A 17,576-nucleotide genomic window follows, 5' to 3' on the forward strand; every position below is an offset into this window, starting at 1 on the left:
TTCTAAACAAATTTCTTTCTTAGACGTTACCATCACGGTTTCTAATTGTACCATTAATACTACAATCTTCTACAAAGAAACAGATTCTCATTAATATCTAAGATACGACTCCTCACATCCCAAAGCTTGTCGCAATTCCATTCCATACTACCAATTATTAAGACTGAGACGCATTTGCAGTGATGATAGTGATTTTTTGAATAAAACAAATGACATGTGTGCATTTTTCAGAAACTGTGGTTTTTCAGACACTATACTTAGAGAAGCTCAGTTAAGAGTATCGACAATAAACAGAAAGGATGCCTTGTACAAAACCAAAACACAGAATACCAACAACCGTATTCCCCTTGTTCTTACATATCATCCTATGACCAAAAAAGTACAACACATCATACAAAGAAATGTTAGCATTCTTCAAGATGATCCTTCTACAGCTCCTATTTTCAATAACCCTCCTCTAATGTCATACAGAAGAGACAAAAATCTAAGAGAGCATCTGGTCCACAGTAACATTCGACCCAATCTGGACAGTCTTAAGGATACGTTTCCATGCAATAAGTCACGCTGTGCAACTTGTAAATTCATTCACAGCAACACAGTAGTTAAGGGAGCAAAACCCTCATTTGCTATCCATGATACTTTTACTTGCATTAGTAAAGGAATAGTATATTGCATCGGCTGCATCAAATGTAACAAGCTATATATTGGTGAAACAAAACTACGCTTGGCTGATCACTTCGTGGAACATCTGAGAAGTATACGAATTAACACCTCTACCTTTCCTGTCGCCAGACATTTTAACAGAAATGACCACACTATAGAAGACATCACAATTTGTGGGATGGTTCAACGCTATGGAACTAATGCTGTCAGGAAACAAAAGGAATGTGAACTTATTTTCAAACTAGGCACTTTGGAGCCATTTGGAATGAACAGGAGTTACCCGACCCACATCCTCCCGCCCCCTCTTAGCTAAAAAAAAAATGACTGATGACAAATACAGAGAAACAAAAAACAATCATTTGTTTTGTAGTGGAAAAAGAAAAAAATGAAGTGTTTCTTTAACTTATACAACCCGTTTTTAAAGTTAATAATATCTTTTTTCAATACAATTCAATAAAAAACGGACTCTTACTGAAATGCAGAGTAACTCAAAGCGAATGGAAGAAACAGAAGCCTGTACTAGAGTTACACTTTTGTGTTGTTCGCTGCACCTGCGGTGTACATAAGTTCAATTAAATCAACTTAATTACATTTTTTACAACGGTAAAAACTGAAATCAGAAAATAATAAAAGTGATTTCATTGGGCCCTAACTTATTTATGAATGTGTTTTTACTTTGACTCCCTGTCAATGTTAATTTGTTAATAAAGCTGAAAATCATGTTAGAAATCACATTAAAAATCCCAATTTCTGTAAGGCTAATAATACTGAACAAGAGATTACTGATGACCTTAGAGTGCTATGGGTAAGGGGAAAAATAGATATATTATGTGAAAAAAAGTTTTAAACCCCAGCAAAAACAACACTTTATAAATGTGTTGCATTGTTAATCACTTTCTGAAAATTGATATTGTCTGTACTGTTACTATGGCTTTGCTGCTTCATCATATCTATTTTTAATCTAAAGGAAATAGAGCTACAATATAGTCTTCTTTTGCTTTAATACTGTGATTTTTAAAATTAATTTTCTTTATGGCTGGCTGCCGTCTTTCTTACAGACTCAGTTCAGTCACGCACCTGATACTTGTATATTGACAGCATTGCTGTAGTCTGAGTTAAATGGGTTTCTCCCTCTTTCAGCTCCACACCAGTACTCTCCACTGTGGGACAGAGCAGCAGCACTGATTGTGTATCCGGCTCCAGTTCCACTGCTGCTGTCAGTCTGGTTCACTGGAGTGCTGTACTGCTTGTCTTTGTACCAGAGATATCTCCAGCCACCAGAGCCCCCCTCAACCACACAGCTCAGAGTGACTGTGTCTCCTTCAAATATCTCTCCTGCAGGCTCCTGGGTCAGGACAGGCTTTGGCTTGCCAGCTACAATAGAGGAGACAACAGAATTAGTGGAGTGTACATTTCTCTCTTTCATTCAAAGAAAAACTTTACCCACTAGATTCTGTAATTGTGCATTCTGTATTGTCCCCAGAGGGACAATAGATACCTTCCCAGTGTGTGTTTGTGATAGGATAGAGGGACACAGAGAGGGGGTACTCAGTCTCACTGATGAGAAAGCAGGAACAGTTCAGTGTAGATTGAGGAATCCTCTCAGTGTGTAAAGGTGACAGAAATGGAATGGAGGGGCAGACAGCACTGACACCGATGTGAAGGAAAGAAGGGCGGAGGAGCAGTGTAAATAGAGGAACTCTCTCAGTGTGTTTGTGGTACAAATGCAGTGAGAAAGAGAGGAGGCAGGGCAGACAGCACTTAGGTAGGAAGGCAGTCAGGAGACAGAGCCCTCCGTCTGGAGTTACAATAGAGGAGAGGATCAGAATCTTAGAATTCAGAGTGTTTGAAATGACTTACCTGATACTCTCAGTGTAAGAGCATCGCTTGTTTTAGAGTACGATGGGTTACCTGTCCTTTCACCTTTACAGGTATATTCTCCACTGTGGCCTTTAGTAGCAGAGCTAATTGTGTATCTGTCACCATCTATACTGCTGTAGGAATTCTGGGTTACTGGAGCATTCCTCCCAGCTTTGTACCATGTGACTCTCCAGTCAGTGTAATCCCCCTGAACCTGACATCTCAGTGTCACGCTCTCTGATTTGTATATCTGTGTCCATGCAGGCTCCTGGGTCAGGACAGCCTTTGGTCGTTCTGTAGAGACAGAAGATCAGAGAAGATCAGACAGCACTCAGCACTCCTCTCCCTCTCCTGTTTTTATCCTATATTGTTCCACAAGGAAATACCATATGGTAAGAATCAATCTATTATTAATACACTATTCCAACAACTAGAGCGTTTCAGTTACCTAGTTTTACTCATAATAACGACACCTTTAACTCTGTGTCAGCTGCAGAGATGCTTCATCACCGTTAAAAAGCAGCTCTCCAGATATCTGCAAACATGGAAGTGTGACGTAAAGATGGATGGCTGTACTGACAGACAAACACCCCCTATATCCCCACAATGTGAGATTCTCTGTCTACACCAATGCTAGATTGTGTTAATACCAAGTTTAATGATAATTGGATTATTGGTTATTCAGCTATGAGACACCACGCGGTACCCCGGTAGATTCTCACAGATAAAACATAAATGTAATACAACCGGCCAGACACGTCAATAGAAGTTAGATAATGCACTGCAAAGAGCAGAAGAAAAGATAAAGACACACAGGCTTAGCAGCATGACTTGTATTCAGGTTATTATCTTCACTGTCAGTAAAGCATCATTATTATGTATATTTAAATATCAGACAACTTTATTATGAATTTGTTATAATGCTGCCTGTAGCAGGGCGGTAGAAAGCCCTGCTGTTTAAATGTATTTGTTTATTTTAGAACGGGGTTTCCCCCTCCGCCCCTGAGTTATTTTGTATGTGTTTTGTATTATTATTATTATTATTATTATTATTATTATTATTATTATTATTATTATTATTATTATCAGTATGTATGTATGTATGTATAGATGACGGCGAAGCGCCGTGGGTATTGTTTTTGTATTTATTCATTGTTTTGTAAATATGACGGCGTAGCCGTGCATTTTGTTTGTTATTGTTTTATTTAAAATGTGTTCTGGCAGAGGCGAGAGTGGAATAATTAAAAAAAACCTTGTGCAGATGGTGGCCATCTCCCAAATTAAGGTATTTCATTGGTTGCGGGAGATGGTCCCCTGCATAAAAGCCTGCAGCTCTCTGCACTCGTTGTTAGTAATTGTCTTTTTTTTGTATATCACGAGCACTTGCGTCTTCCGAAACTAGTGCCATCAGCCGTCCGCTTTTTTTTCACTCTGCAAGCCCACCGTGCTGCCATATCCAGAACTTACAGCGTACAGGCCAGCCTGCAGGCGCCCTGCCAGCCACAGGGGTCGCTGGTGCGCGGTGAGCCAAGGACTACACAGCCAACCTAACCCCTACGCAGCCCAGGCAGCGCTTGGCCAATTGTGCGCTGCCCTCTGGGAACTCCCGTTCACGGTCAGCAGTGGCATAGCTTGGATTCGAACCGGCAATCTCCAAGCTATAGGGTGCATCCTGCACTCCGGGCAGAGTGTCTTTACCGGATGTGCAATTTGTGCAATCCCTGTGCCCAAATACAAATATGCATTTTAAATCACCCGTGCTGCATAACCCACACTATACCCAATAAACCAAAATACATCCAGGGACGGGGGTGACCCCGTCACATATCTCCCCCTTGTGTGCAGCACACATGGCCTCAAAGTCCACCTCCTCCCTTAAAGTCCCAAAAATCACAGAGGTACTTCTGGGCAAAGAACGGGGGCTTCCATGGGCCCACATGTGGCAATTCTGGTTGCGGAACTGCTGCCAGTGACAACGCTGACAGTGGAAATGCTGTCCTCCTCGTGCTGTACCCCTGGCAGCGGAAAGGCTGTCCTCCTCGTGTTGTACCCCTGGCAGCGGAAAGGCTGTCCTCCTCGTGTTGTACCCCTGGCAGCGGAAAGGCTGTCCTCCTCGTGTTGTACCCCTGGCAGCGGAAAGGCTGTCCTCCTCGTGCTGTACCCCTGGCAGCGGAAAGGCTGTCCTCCTCGTGTTGTACCCCTGGCAGCGGAAATGCAGTCCTCGTGCTGTACCCCTGGCAGCGGAAATGCTGTCCTCCTCGTGCTGTACCCCTGGCAGCGGAAATGCTGTCCTCCTCGTGTTGTACCCCTGGCAGCGGAAATGCTGTCCTCCTCGTGCTGTACCCCTGGCAGCGGAAATGCTGTCCTCCTCATGTTGTATCCCTGGCAGCGGAAAGGCTGTCCTCCTCGTGTTGTACCACTGGCAGCGGAAATGCTGTCCTCCTCGTGTTGTATCCCTGGCAGTGGAAATGCTGTCCTCCTCGTGTTGTATCCCTGGCAGCGGAAATGCTGTCCTCCTCGTGTTGTACCCCTGGCAGCGGAAATGCTGTCCTCCTCGTGTTGTACCACTGGCAGCGGAAAGGCTGACAGTGGGGTGGCACATTCCGGCAGAGGAAATGCTGCTAACAGCTGGGGGTGACAGATGTACGGACAGACAGACACAACCTTATATCCCCAGAATGCCATATTCTCAATAACTTCTGCTAAATAAGCTTAATTCCAAGAGTCCTGACAATTGCATAAGAGATTCTCCAGATATATGGAAAAAAGCAGATGACCGCTTCCACTATAATTTATTCATTTAGCAGACGCTTTTATCTAAAGCGGCTTAGAGACTAGGAGGTGAACTATGCATCAACAACTGCTGCAGTCACTTACAATAGGACCTCCTTTTTATGTCTCATCTGAAGGACGGAGCATAAGGAGGTTAAGTGACAGGGTGTGACAGAAATACAATGAGTTTTGGTTGTAAATCTCCCTCTGGCCTGACAGTTCTTTCCCTGGGCCGGGAAGTCGGTCAGACTGGAAGAAGGCGAGACTCCGTTGCAGGAACGTATTGACCCGGAAGGGAAACGACGTAGCAGCTGCAGACAGTAGAGACAGCTGCACTCGTTTACCAAGGGGTCATGTGTGATAGCATAAAGGGGGACGGAGAATCTCAATCTACTCCTTTGCTTGGTTTAAAAAAGAAAGAATCTGGAAGGACCGGGAGAAACCCTAAACAAAAAAGTATTTGAGTGTTTTTGTTTGCTTTGTCGCTGTTAGTAATTGTCTTTTTTTTTGTAAATCACTAGATGGCTAACACGTATCCAGAGCTGTCGCCTTGGGCCAGCACAAAGCCGGAACGGCACTTCACCACTTTCACAAAATAAACTGTATCACCCACCACGAGCACTACAGCACGCACCCAGGACTGGTGACCGTGTTTTGTACAATGTGGGAGAGATACGTGTATTTATTATTTGGGTCTGTAACCCGTTGATTTATTCCAGTGCAGTACACATTGTTGTGTATTGCCTGGAGTTTTTGTTTGGTCACCAGACCAGGACTATAATCATTAAAAACCTGTTTCCCACTGGATTACAATTCTCTGTTTGTTCATTGCGCACTGCATCACTCCTGCACCTGTACACAATCGGCCACTTTGCCACACAGGGTCACACACAGTGAGTCAGTGGCTGAGCGGGGATTAGAACCAGGGACCTCCTGTTATCAAGCCTTTTTCTTTAATCCCTTCACAGGGGATTTCATCACCAGAAGGGGTTAATGGTAGACAGAGCATCACATGACTGATAGTTCATAAAAATATATCATATAATACACACCAATGCTGTTTCTATTATTTAGGCATCTCTATATTCTTTAAGAGGTCTATTCTCAAAAAAGCGTGTAAACCCTGTGTAGCCTGGATCTACACGCGAGATACACACCCCCACAATACGCACATTCTCATACAGAAATCTGTGCTGCATAGCTGGCTGTGGGTGGGGATTGCTGCTCCACGGATTCTGGAATACTAATATGGCTTGAACAAAGACATGCCTCTTAATGGCCAAGTAAAGGTGCCTGGAGGTTGTGTTTGACTAGCATTTCTCACACAACTAACAGTATTTAACATGTCCACTATAATTTGAGCTATAACATAAGAACATAAGAAAGTTTACAAACGAGAGGAGGCCATTCGGCCCATCTTGCTCATTTGGTTGTTAGTAGCTTATTGATCCCAGAATCTCATCAAGCAGCTTCTTGAAGGATCCCAGTGTGTCAGCTTCAACAACATTACTGTGGGAGTTGGTTCCAGACGCTCACAAAACATTTGTTTTAAAGATCAAAAGAAAATGTCCTTTCAACAACAAACATAAGCCTGGCCAAAAAAATAATACCTCGCTGAAACTATGCTGAATAAGTGAAAGTAGGTTAAATACACAAATCAAAATACATTTTGGAGGATATTAGAGTATTGTATCAGCAATGCTAGAAACCCCCCACAAAAAACAAACCCAGCACTATTTTGTAAAATCTTAAACTGAATGTCCTACTATCAATTGTTGCAATTGGAATGAGAGGGTGGCTTCATTCTCACATTGATTTGTATAACTTCAATTAATTGTATGAATTGTTTACATGGCATGCATATTTGTTTAACATGAATCAATGATGTCAGCTAGCTAGCATTACTCGTCACTCATTACGGCACTTGGTCACCACCTTGTTAATTAGTTAAGATATTCATGTTAAAACAGTTTTCGTGTGGGGTATCGATAATAAAAAAACGAGAAAAAAAAGCTGTAGTTTAACAATCGCCGGCTACAGAGATGTGCCCTATAGCTTGGAGATCTCCGGTTTGAATTAAACATGTTAATTACCAGCCCAGATCATCTAAAATAACATTAACGTTTGAAACATTTATAACAGAAGTAAACATGTGCATTGCTATAAAATATATCAATAGACACAAGTTAATAATTTATTATTGCTAACAACAACTGTTTCACATAGTGTTTGTGTTTTAATCATAATTGTGGTTGTCTTTAATCATAATTGTGGTTGTGTTTACTGCTCATAGCTGCTAGGCTGAAGCTCCTCCGCGGCCCTTACTCCTGCTCTCAGGCCGAGTAGTTTACACATGGTGTCTCCTCATCTTTTGCCGTTTCAGAATACGAATATCTTCCGCGTATCTGTGGGATCTCCTATTTTTAGCTAACCCATGCCTACTTTTAATCCTGCACGCCCCGAAGCACGTTAGATGATATTGAAAGTTTTCAATATTATCTAACCCCATGCGATTTCAGGTCGCAGACACATGAGACAAGGATGTACGACTTTCCAGAAAATACACAAGAGTGTGGATGACGTAATTCCGACCTGTTATACAGGGTCAGAGACCCTCAACTCCAAACACAAATTGTCGGTCTGAAGTATGATCCAGCCTTAAGTGTTTGCAGACACTGTACCTATGCTGGGGAGGCGGTCATACTTTTTTTTTTCTTATATCTGGAGAATCAGTTATCCAACCGTCATGAAACTTGCTATTCCATTATTTAGATTATTATTTAGGTTACTGAGAATATCAGATCCTAGATATTTAAGGGGGGGTCTGTCTGCTCCTGCATCCATCCGCCTGTGTGGTGCATTTATACAGATACCTGTTCCTTTGTGGGCGATTTTGTTTGCACACACCCTTTTTAAGTGCTAAACCATACCATACCATTTTCATACATTTTATTTGCTTTATTGCCCCCACCCCCCGCCTCATTTTTGAGCTAAGAATATTTCGGTTCTTAACTTGTTTGAACTATAACACATGGCCTGATTAGCAATTAGGTTATAACAGTTGGTTATTGTGATTGGTTAGCACTCTTTAAATAGTTACATTTCGGACATACCGATGTGGGACAAAAAAATAACTAAAGAAAAATGGAATGCTACCATATGTCACCTTTGTGCTTTATCCAAACTAAAAGAAAACTGGCTTCATGTGCTCTCTCCTATTCTGCAGTCTATAATAGTATCAATTGAGTTGTACAAAAAGATTTCAGTTACTCACCTGATACTTGTATATTGACAGCACTGCTGTAGTCTGAGTTAAACAGGTTGCTCCCTCTTTCAGCTCGACACCAGTAATATCCGCTGTGATTCAGAGCAGCAGGACTGATTGTGTATCCGGCTCCAGTTCCACTGCTGCTGTCAGTCCAGTACACTGAAGTGCTGTACTGACTGCCTTTGTACCAGCGATATTTCCAGCCATCAGAGCCTCCCTCAACCACACAGCTCAGAGTCACTGTGTCTCCTTCAAATATCTCTCCTGCAGGCTCCTGGGTCAGGACAGACTTTGGCTTGCCAGCTAAAATAGAGGAGACAACAGAATTAGGGGAGTGCACATTTCTCTCTTTCATTCAAAGAAAAACTTTACCCACTAGATTCTGTAATTGTGCATTCTGTATTGTCCCCAGAGGGCAATAGATACCTTCCCAATATGTGTTTGTGAAAGGATAGAGGGACACAGAAAGGGGGTACTCAGTCTCACTGACAAGAAGGCAATTCAGTGTAGATTGAGGAATCCTCTCGGTGTGTGAAGGTGACAGAAATGGAATGGAGGGGCAGACAGCACTGACACCGATGAGAAGGAAAGAAGGGCGGAGGAGCAGTGTAAATAGGGGAACTCTCTCAGTGTGGTTGCAGGGAGAAAGAGAGGGGGCAGGGCAGACAGCACTGACACCGATGAGAAGTAAAGAAGGGCGGAGGAGCTGTGTAAATAGAGGAACTCTCTCAGTGTGTTTGTGGTACAAATGCAGGGAGAAAGAGAGGGGGCAGGGCAGACAGCACTCAGGTAGGAAGGCTATAGCGAGACAGAGCGCCCTATCTGGGGTCTAATTATTATTATTATTATTATTATTATTATTATTATTATTATTATTATTATTATTATTATTTATTTGGCAAATACCTAGAGCCAAGGTGACTGACAGGTGTTGAAGGGCTGTACAGGGTTACAATGCAAGCTTAATACTTAAATACCGTATAGTATACATAAAGTGCAAATAATACTGCTAAAATACAATATGAAATAGGATGCACCAAGTTAGGATTACAACAAATGATGTCTACAATGACATATTAGTAGTACAATAGTGCAAGGATGTTGTATTAGCTGAGAATCCAGTAACGTCGGTAAGTAGGTCAGGGAAGTCCAGTGCATATTAGGAGAGGCAGATCAAGAGATCTACAAGTGCAGTCTAAACAGGTGGGTCTTGAGGAGGCGGTGGAAGGCAGTGAGAGACAAAGCAGTTCTGAAGTTCTCCGGTAGCTGGTTCCACCACAGAGGGGCTAGGGAAGAGAAGGAGCGGGCACGGGAGGATGGAGAGTGGAGTGAAAGCATGACAAGTTGGCCTGTTAGGAGCAGAGAGGTGGTGTAGGCAGACACAAGGGATTGGAGGTAAGAGGGGGCATTGTGGTGGAGAGAGCAGTAGGCAAGAATAAGGGTCTTGAAGTGAATGTGAGCAGATAGGTAGCTAGTAGAGCAGGGGTGAGGAATTCTGGTCCTGGCTTTTGTTCCAACTATGCTCTAAATTACTTAATTAGACCAATAATTCAATCAATCAATCTTTACTTTTTATAGCGCCTTTCATAGTGGACCACCATCACAAAACGCTTTGCAAGATGCAGTAACAAGAAATCCATAATACCTTAAACACAGAGAAATGCATAATACATGATATACAGTGGAAAGTGCATAATACACGATAGTAACATAATGCATTAAATAGTACATTAAATACAGTGCAAAGTGCATAATACATGATAGTAACATAATACATGAAATAGTAGCAGCAACACAGCAGCTAATAGCAGATATCAGGCTTAAAGAGCATGGAAAGCAAGAGAGAACAGGTGGGTCTTGAGAGCTGATTTAAAGCGAGCAACGGTGGGAGCATCACGCACCAAAGCTGGGAGAGAGTTCCAGAGATGAAGATGAGCCTGTGTGATGAAGGGTATTGTAGGTGAGCAGGAGAGTTTTGAAAATAATCCTGCACTTTACAGGTAGCCAGTGCAGCTGGGCAAGAAGGGGGGTGATGTGTTCACGCTTTTTACATCCGGTAAGCATCCTGGCAGCGGAAATTGGTAATAGTTGGTCAAATTAAGCAATTTAGGCAAAGTTGGAACAAAAGTCAGGAGGGACAGCGGCCCTCCAGGACCGGAATTGCCCACCCCTGCAGTAGAGTGTGTGATGCAGAGGGGTAGTATGAGAATAGCAAGGTTGTCAGAATACAAGACAAGCAGCAGAATTTTGAATGAGCTGAATGGGGCAGATTGAGAAAGCAGGGAGACCAGCAAGGTGAGTTATAGTAATCCAATCTGTAGAGTACCAGGACCAGAAGTTGTGTGGAATAAGTAGTGGGAAAAGGACGGATTTGGTAGATGTTGCTAAGAATGAAGCAGCAAGTACGTGTCAGGGAAGATATGTGTTGATAGAAGCAGGAGGCGTCAAGAACAGCACCTAGGTTTTTAGCAAAAAGGGGTGGAGAGAGTGATAGTCAGGGGATACTGAGATGGAGGAAAGGTCTACAACTGGGGAGATGATCCGAATCTTAGAATTCAGAGTGTTTGAAATGACTTACCTGATACTCTCAGTGTAAGAGCATTGCTTGTTTTAGAGTACGATGGGTTATCTGTCCTTTCACCTTTACAGGTATATTCCCCACTGTGGTCTCTAGTAGCAGAGCTAATTGTGTATTTGTCATCTATCCTGCTGTAGTAATCCTGGGTTACTGGACCATTCCCCACGTACCATGTGAATCTCCAGTCAGTGTAACCCCCCTGAACCTCACATCTCAGTGTAATTCTCTCTGATTCGTATATCTGTGTCCATGCAGGCTCCTGGGTCAGGACAGCCTGGGGTCGTTCTGTAGAGGCAGAAGATGAGAGAAGATCAGACAGCACTCAGCACTCCTCTCCCTCTCCTGTTTTTATCCTATATTGTTCCACAAGGAAATACAACATGGTAAGAATCTATCTATTATTAATGCACTATTACAACAACTAGAGTGTTTCAGTGGCCTGTTGTTACTCATAATAACGACACTTGGCAGGGATGGGGTTAATTCCATCCCTGCCAAATACACATGTAGAATGTGTTTGGGTCTTGATTGATTAATTGATCATCAATCAAGTCCCAGCCACGTGGTATACAATAAATCCTTTGTTTGGTGGAGGAGTTCTAGGAAGACTATTCAGTGAAGGCCATTGCCCAACAAATTCTCCTAGTATCCATTTCTCTGTCATTCTGTTTTGAAGAATCTGCAAAGATGTTTGGTTCTGCCAGTAGTTTCAAAGCAGTTCTGGTAGTAACAAATAGCTTGACTGTAAATGACAGATTTGATGTGGATGGAAACTAGAGATGGAAGTATTTTTGGCTATCAGTGGGTTTTGTGCAGATGGATGAAGTGATATTGCTGTTTTTGATGTTTATTGTCGTGTCTAAAAAATGGTATCATTTCTTTTGAATAATTCCTTGTCAGTTCAATGGTGGGATGGTAATTGCTGAGAGCACGGTGGAATGAAGCCTCACTTTCTGTCCAGATAATAAAGATGTCGTCTATGTATCTTAAGTAAAGTTGTGGTTTGTAGGGATGTTGCTCTAGAAATTCTTTTTCCAGAGTGGCCAGAAGACATTAGCATACTGTGGTGTCATTTTGGACCCCATGGCTGTTCCCATGATCTGCTGATAATATTTGTTATTAAAGGTGAAATAGATTTTGAGGTGGTTGTACAAATTCCTTAAGTTTTTTTTTAGGAAGTGTGTGGTGTCCTGGATGAAACTGTTTTTTTCACCAATGGCTTGTGTAAGGATTCCATAAATTCAGAGATTCCTTTTGTGAGTATTCTTTAATGATAATATAGCAATTTCTTTCAATATTAGAGATGTTATTAGGAATATCTAGCTGTTTTTGGATAATCTGAGAACTTACTTTTTGACGGAAGGTGGTGATGTAAGCTGCTAGGGTGGCATTATGTCCACTTTGTGGTGTCCAGTCAGATGTTTTAATGTTGTTACTTCTGTTGTACGGTGTTTGTATAGCAATGTTGTTGTTGGGATGATGAAAAACTCCTTGATGAAAAATTACTTTACATGTGCATGTGTAGTCCCAGAGGGACAAGGAATACCTTCCCAGTGTGTGTTTGTGAAAGGATAGAGGGAGACAGAGAGTGGGTATTCAGTCTCACTGATGAGAAGGCAGGAACAGTTCAGTGTAGATTGAGGAATCCTCTCGGTGTGTGAAGGTGACAGAAATGGAATGGAGGGGCAGACAGCACTGACACCGATGTGAAGGAAAGAAGGGTGGAGGAGCAGTGTAAATAGAGGAACTCTCTCAGTGTGTTTGTGGTACAAATGCAGGGAGAAAGAGAGGGGGCAGAGCAGACAGCACTCAGGTAGGAAGGCAGTCGGGAGACAGAGCGCCCTATATGGGATCTAATTATTATTATTATTATTATTATTATTATTATTATTATTATTATTATTATTATTATTATTATTATTATTAATTTGGCAAATATCTATAGCCAAGGTGACTGACAGGTGTTGAAGGGCTGTACAGGGTTACAATGCAAGCTTAATACTTAAATACCGTATAGTATACATTAAGTGCAAATAATACTGCTAAAATACAATATGAACTAGGATGCAACAAGTTAGGATTACAACAAATTATGTCTACAATGACATATTAGTAGTACAATAGTGCAAGGATGTTGTATTAGCTGAGAATCCACTAATGTCGGTAAGTAGGTCAGGGAAGTCCAGTGCATATTAGGAGAGGCAGATCAAGAGATCTACAAGTGCAGTCTAAACAGGTGGGTCTTGAAGAGGCGGTGGAAGGCAGTGAGAGACAGAGCAGTTCTGAAGTTCTCCGGTAGCTGGTTCCACCACAGAGGGGCTAGGGAAGAGAAGGAGCGGGCATGGGAGGATGGAGAGTGGAGGGAAAGCATGACAAGTTAGCCTGTTAGCAGCAAAGAGGGGTTGTAGGGAGACACAAGGGATTGGAGGTAAGAGGGGGCATTGTGGTGGAGAGAGCGGTAGACAAGAATAAGGGTCTTGAAGTGAATGTGAGCAGAGATAGGTAGCCAGTAGAGTGTGCGATACAGAGGGGTAGCATGAGAATAGCAAGGTTGCCAGAATACAAGACAAGTAGCAGAATTTTGAATGAGCTGAATGGGGTAGATTGAGAAAGCAGGGAGACCAGCAAGGAGAGTTACAGTAATCCAATCTGTAGAGTACCAGGACCAGAAGTTGTGTGGAATAAGAAGTAGGAAAAGGACGAATTTGGTAGATGTTGCTAAGAATGAAGCAGCAAGTACGTGTCAGGGAAGAGATGTGTTGATAGAAGAAGGAGGCGTCAAGAACAATACCTAGGTTTTTAGCAAAAGGGGGTGGAGAGAGTGATAGTCAGGGGATACTGAGATGGAGGAAAGGTCTACAACTGGGGAGATGATCCGAATCTTAGAATTCAGAGTGTTTGAAATGACTTACCTGATACTCTCAGTGTAAGAGCATCGCTTGTTTTAGAGTACGATGGGTTACCTGTCCTTTCACCTTTACAGGTATATTCTCCACTGTGGTATTGAGTAGCAGAGCTAATTGTGTATCTGTCACCATCTATCCTGCTGTAGTAATCCTGGGTTACTGGAGCATTCTTCCCAGCTTTGTACCATGTGACTCTCCAGTCAGTGTAATCCCCCTGAACCTGACATCTCAGTGTCACTCTCTCTGATCTGAATATCTGAGTCCATGCAGGCTCCTGGGTCAGGACAGCCTGGGGTCGTTCTGTACAGGCAGAAGATGAGAGAAGATCAGACAGCACTCAGCACTCCTCTCCCTCTCCTGTTTTTATCCTATATGGTTCCACAAGGAAATACAACATGGTAAGAATCTATCTATTATTAATGCACTATTCCAGCAACTGGAGTGTTTCAGTTACCTGTTTTTACTCATAATAACGACACTTGGCAGGGATGGGGTTAATTCCATCCCTGCCAAATACACATGTAGAATGTGTCTGCATCCCAGCCACGTGGTCTAAGAGAAATCCTTTATTTGGTGGAGGAGTTCTAGGAAGACTCTTCTTTACACTCTTTCTAGAGCAGCAATATCCTTTTTGTAACAAGGTGACCAGAACTGAACACAATATTCTAGATGAGGTCTTACTAATGCATTGTAAAGTTTTAACATTATTTCTGTTGATTTAAATTCAGCACTCCTCACAATATATCCGAGCATCTTGTTGGCCTTTTTTATAGCTTCCCCACATTGTCTAGATGAAGACATTTCTGAGTCAACATAAACTCCTAGGTCTTTTTCATAGTTCCCTTCTTCAATTTCACTATCTCCCATATGATATTTATAATGCATATTTTTATTGCCTGCATGCAATACTGCACACTTTTCTCTATTAAATGTCATTTGCCATGTGTCTGCCCAGTTCTGAATGCTGTCTAGATCATTTTGAATGACCTTTGCTGCTGCAACAGTGTTTTCCTGTTTTCTCTCAACTATAATTCCTGTGTCCTGATTTGTTTCTGCGTGCTGCTGTAAAATATCTCCACTCTTTAAAAATTAAATGCCCATCTCAGTGACAACACACGACAAAAACCATAAAACAATCAGGCTGTGAAATCCTTGGATATCCGATCACGGCCCTATAAGGTCAATATACTGTACAAGTAGTGCAACTGAAAAATGTATTAATTGTAGTGTGAAACTGTAATCAGGGATTTTGTGAATGCTAATATCTCATCCATACATTTTTTCTGTGCCTCCCATGCAAGGAAAAACCAAAAATGTATATTTTTAATCTCACTAAACAAATGATTTGTCACAGAAAATCATGCACCGCATGTAATTCACATTGCTATAGCTCGAAAGGAACAGAAAACAAAGCACACAGAAAGAGTACTTGGAACTGCAAACACAAGTCAAAAAGGAAGTTAGAAAGGCCAAGAGAGAGATAGAAATCAATATTGCTAAGGGGGCTAAAACCAATTCCAAAATGTTTTTCCAATATTATAACAGCAAGAGAACATTCAAAGAGGAGGTTAAATGTCTAAGAGACACAAATGGCAAAATCATAGATGAAGAAAGAAAAATAGCAAATATATTAAATGATTACTTTTCACAGGATTTTACAAAGGAGGACACGAACAACATGCCCCACATGTCGACCTGTTCCTATCCAGTTTTAAATAACTTTAGCATAACAGAGGCAGAAGTGTTAAAGGGACTAGGAGCTCTTAAAATAAACAAATCCCCTGGGCCAGATGAGATCCTCTCAATAGTACTCAAAGAAATGAAAGAAGTTATTTACAAACCGCTAACCAAGATCATGCAACAGTCTTTTGACACAGGGGTTGTACCGACAGACTGGAATATAGCAAACGTAATACCGATCCACAGAAAGGGAGACAAAACCGAACCAGGTAACTACAGACCAGTAAGCCTGACTTCTATTATATGTAAACTTATGGAAACTATAATAAGATCCAAAATGGAAAATTACCTATATGGTAACAATATCCTGGGAGACAGCCAGCATGGTTTTAGGAAAGGGAGATCATGTCTAACTAACCTACTTGACTTTTTTGAGGATGCAACATTGAAAATGGATAACTGCAAAGCATACGACATGGTCTATTTAGATTTCCAGAAAGCTTTTGACAAAGTCCCGCATAAAAGATTAATTCTCAAACTGAACGCAGTAGGGATTCAAGGAAATGCATGCACATGGATTAGGGAGTGGTTAACAGGTAGAAAACAGAAAGTACTGATTAGAGGAGAAACCTCAAAATGGAGTGAGGTAACCAGTGGTGTACCACAGGGATCAGTATTAGGTCCTCTGCTATTCCTAATCTACATTAATGATTTAGATTCTGGTATAGTAAGCAAACTTGTTAAATTTGCAGACGCCACAAAAATAGGAGGAGTGGCAAACTGTTGAAGCAGCAAAGGTTATTCAAAATGATCTAGACAGCATTCAGAATTGGGCAGACACATGGCAAATGACATTTAATAGAGAAAAGTGTACAGTATTGCATGCGGGCAATAAAAATGTGCATTATAAATATCATATGGGAGATAGTGAAATTGAAGAAGGGAACTATGAAAAAGACCTAGGAGTTTATGTTTACTCAGAAATGTCTTCATCTAGACAATGTGGGGAAGCTATAAAAAAATCTAACAAGATGCTCGGATATATTGTGAGAAGTGTTGAATTTAAATCAAGGGAAGTAATGTTAAAACTCTACAATGCATTAGTAAGACCTCACCTAGAATATTGTGTTCAGTTCTGGTCACCTCGTTACAAAAAGGATATTGCTGCTCTAGAAAGAGTGCAAAGAAGAGCAACCAGAATTATCCCGGGTTTAAAAGGCATGTCGTATGCAGACAGGCTAAAAGAATTGAATCTGTTCAGTCTTGAACAAAGAAGACTACGCGGCGATCTGATTCAAACATTCAAAATCCTAAAAGGTATAGACAATGTCAACCCGGGGGACTTCTTTGACTTGAAAAAAGAAAAAAGGACCAGGGGTCATAAATGGAGATTACATAAAGGGGCATTCAGAACAGAAAATAGGAGGCACTTTTTTACACAGAGAATTGTGAGGGTCTGGAACCAACTCCCCAGTAATGTTGTTGAAGCTGACACCCTGGGATCCTTCAAGAAGCTGCTTGATGAGATTCTGGGATCAATAAGCTACTAACAACCAAACGAGCAAGATGGGCTGAATAGCCTCCTCTCGTTTGTAAACTTTCGTATGTTCTTATGAAATACAACCCTTTGTAAGTAACTCATGTAACAAACTTAAATTTGAGTATGAATGTTAAAATGGGCTCTGTTTCTTAGCCAGTGTTAGTTAAAGCAAAAGCTTTTTAAGTACAAGCTATATTATCCTGTGCCTACAGCCAGATGTACTGTAGATATTAGCATGTGACAATTCATTTGAAGGAGATACTGAGGTAAGAGTCCCACTATTATGGTAAAAAAAAGTGTGGTGTTCAC

At 41.6% G+C, this 17,576-nt stretch overlaps 1 protein-coding gene across 1 annotated transcript in view; it reads right to left on the reverse strand.

Moving 5' to 3' along the window:
• Positions 1–17,576, reverse strand: part of LOC131725022 (Fc receptor-like protein 5) — a 57,219-nt gene that overhangs the window by 14,594 nt on the left and 25,049 nt on the right. The window contains exons 6-10 of the mRNA XM_059018352.1: positions 14,054–14,347; positions 11,142–11,426; positions 8,570–8,866; positions 2,524–2,817; positions 1,741–2,037 (exon numbers count right to left, since the gene is read on the reverse strand). Of these exons, the coding sequence (XP_058874335.1) occupies positions 1,741–2,037; positions 2,524–2,817; positions 8,570–8,866; positions 11,142–11,426; positions 14,054–14,347 (1,467 nt within the window). The remainder of the gene's footprint in view (positions 1–1,740; positions 2,038–2,523; positions 2,818–8,569; positions 8,867–11,141; positions 11,427–14,053; positions 14,348–17,576) is intronic.

The sequence above is a fragment of the Acipenser ruthenus genome, chromosome 59 (assembly GCF_902713425.1).
Source record: "Acipenser ruthenus chromosome 59, fAciRut3.2 maternal haplotype, whole genome shotgun sequence".
Lineage (NCBI taxonomy): Eukaryota > Metazoa > Chordata > Actinopteri > Acipenseriformes > Acipenseridae > Acipenser > Acipenser ruthenus.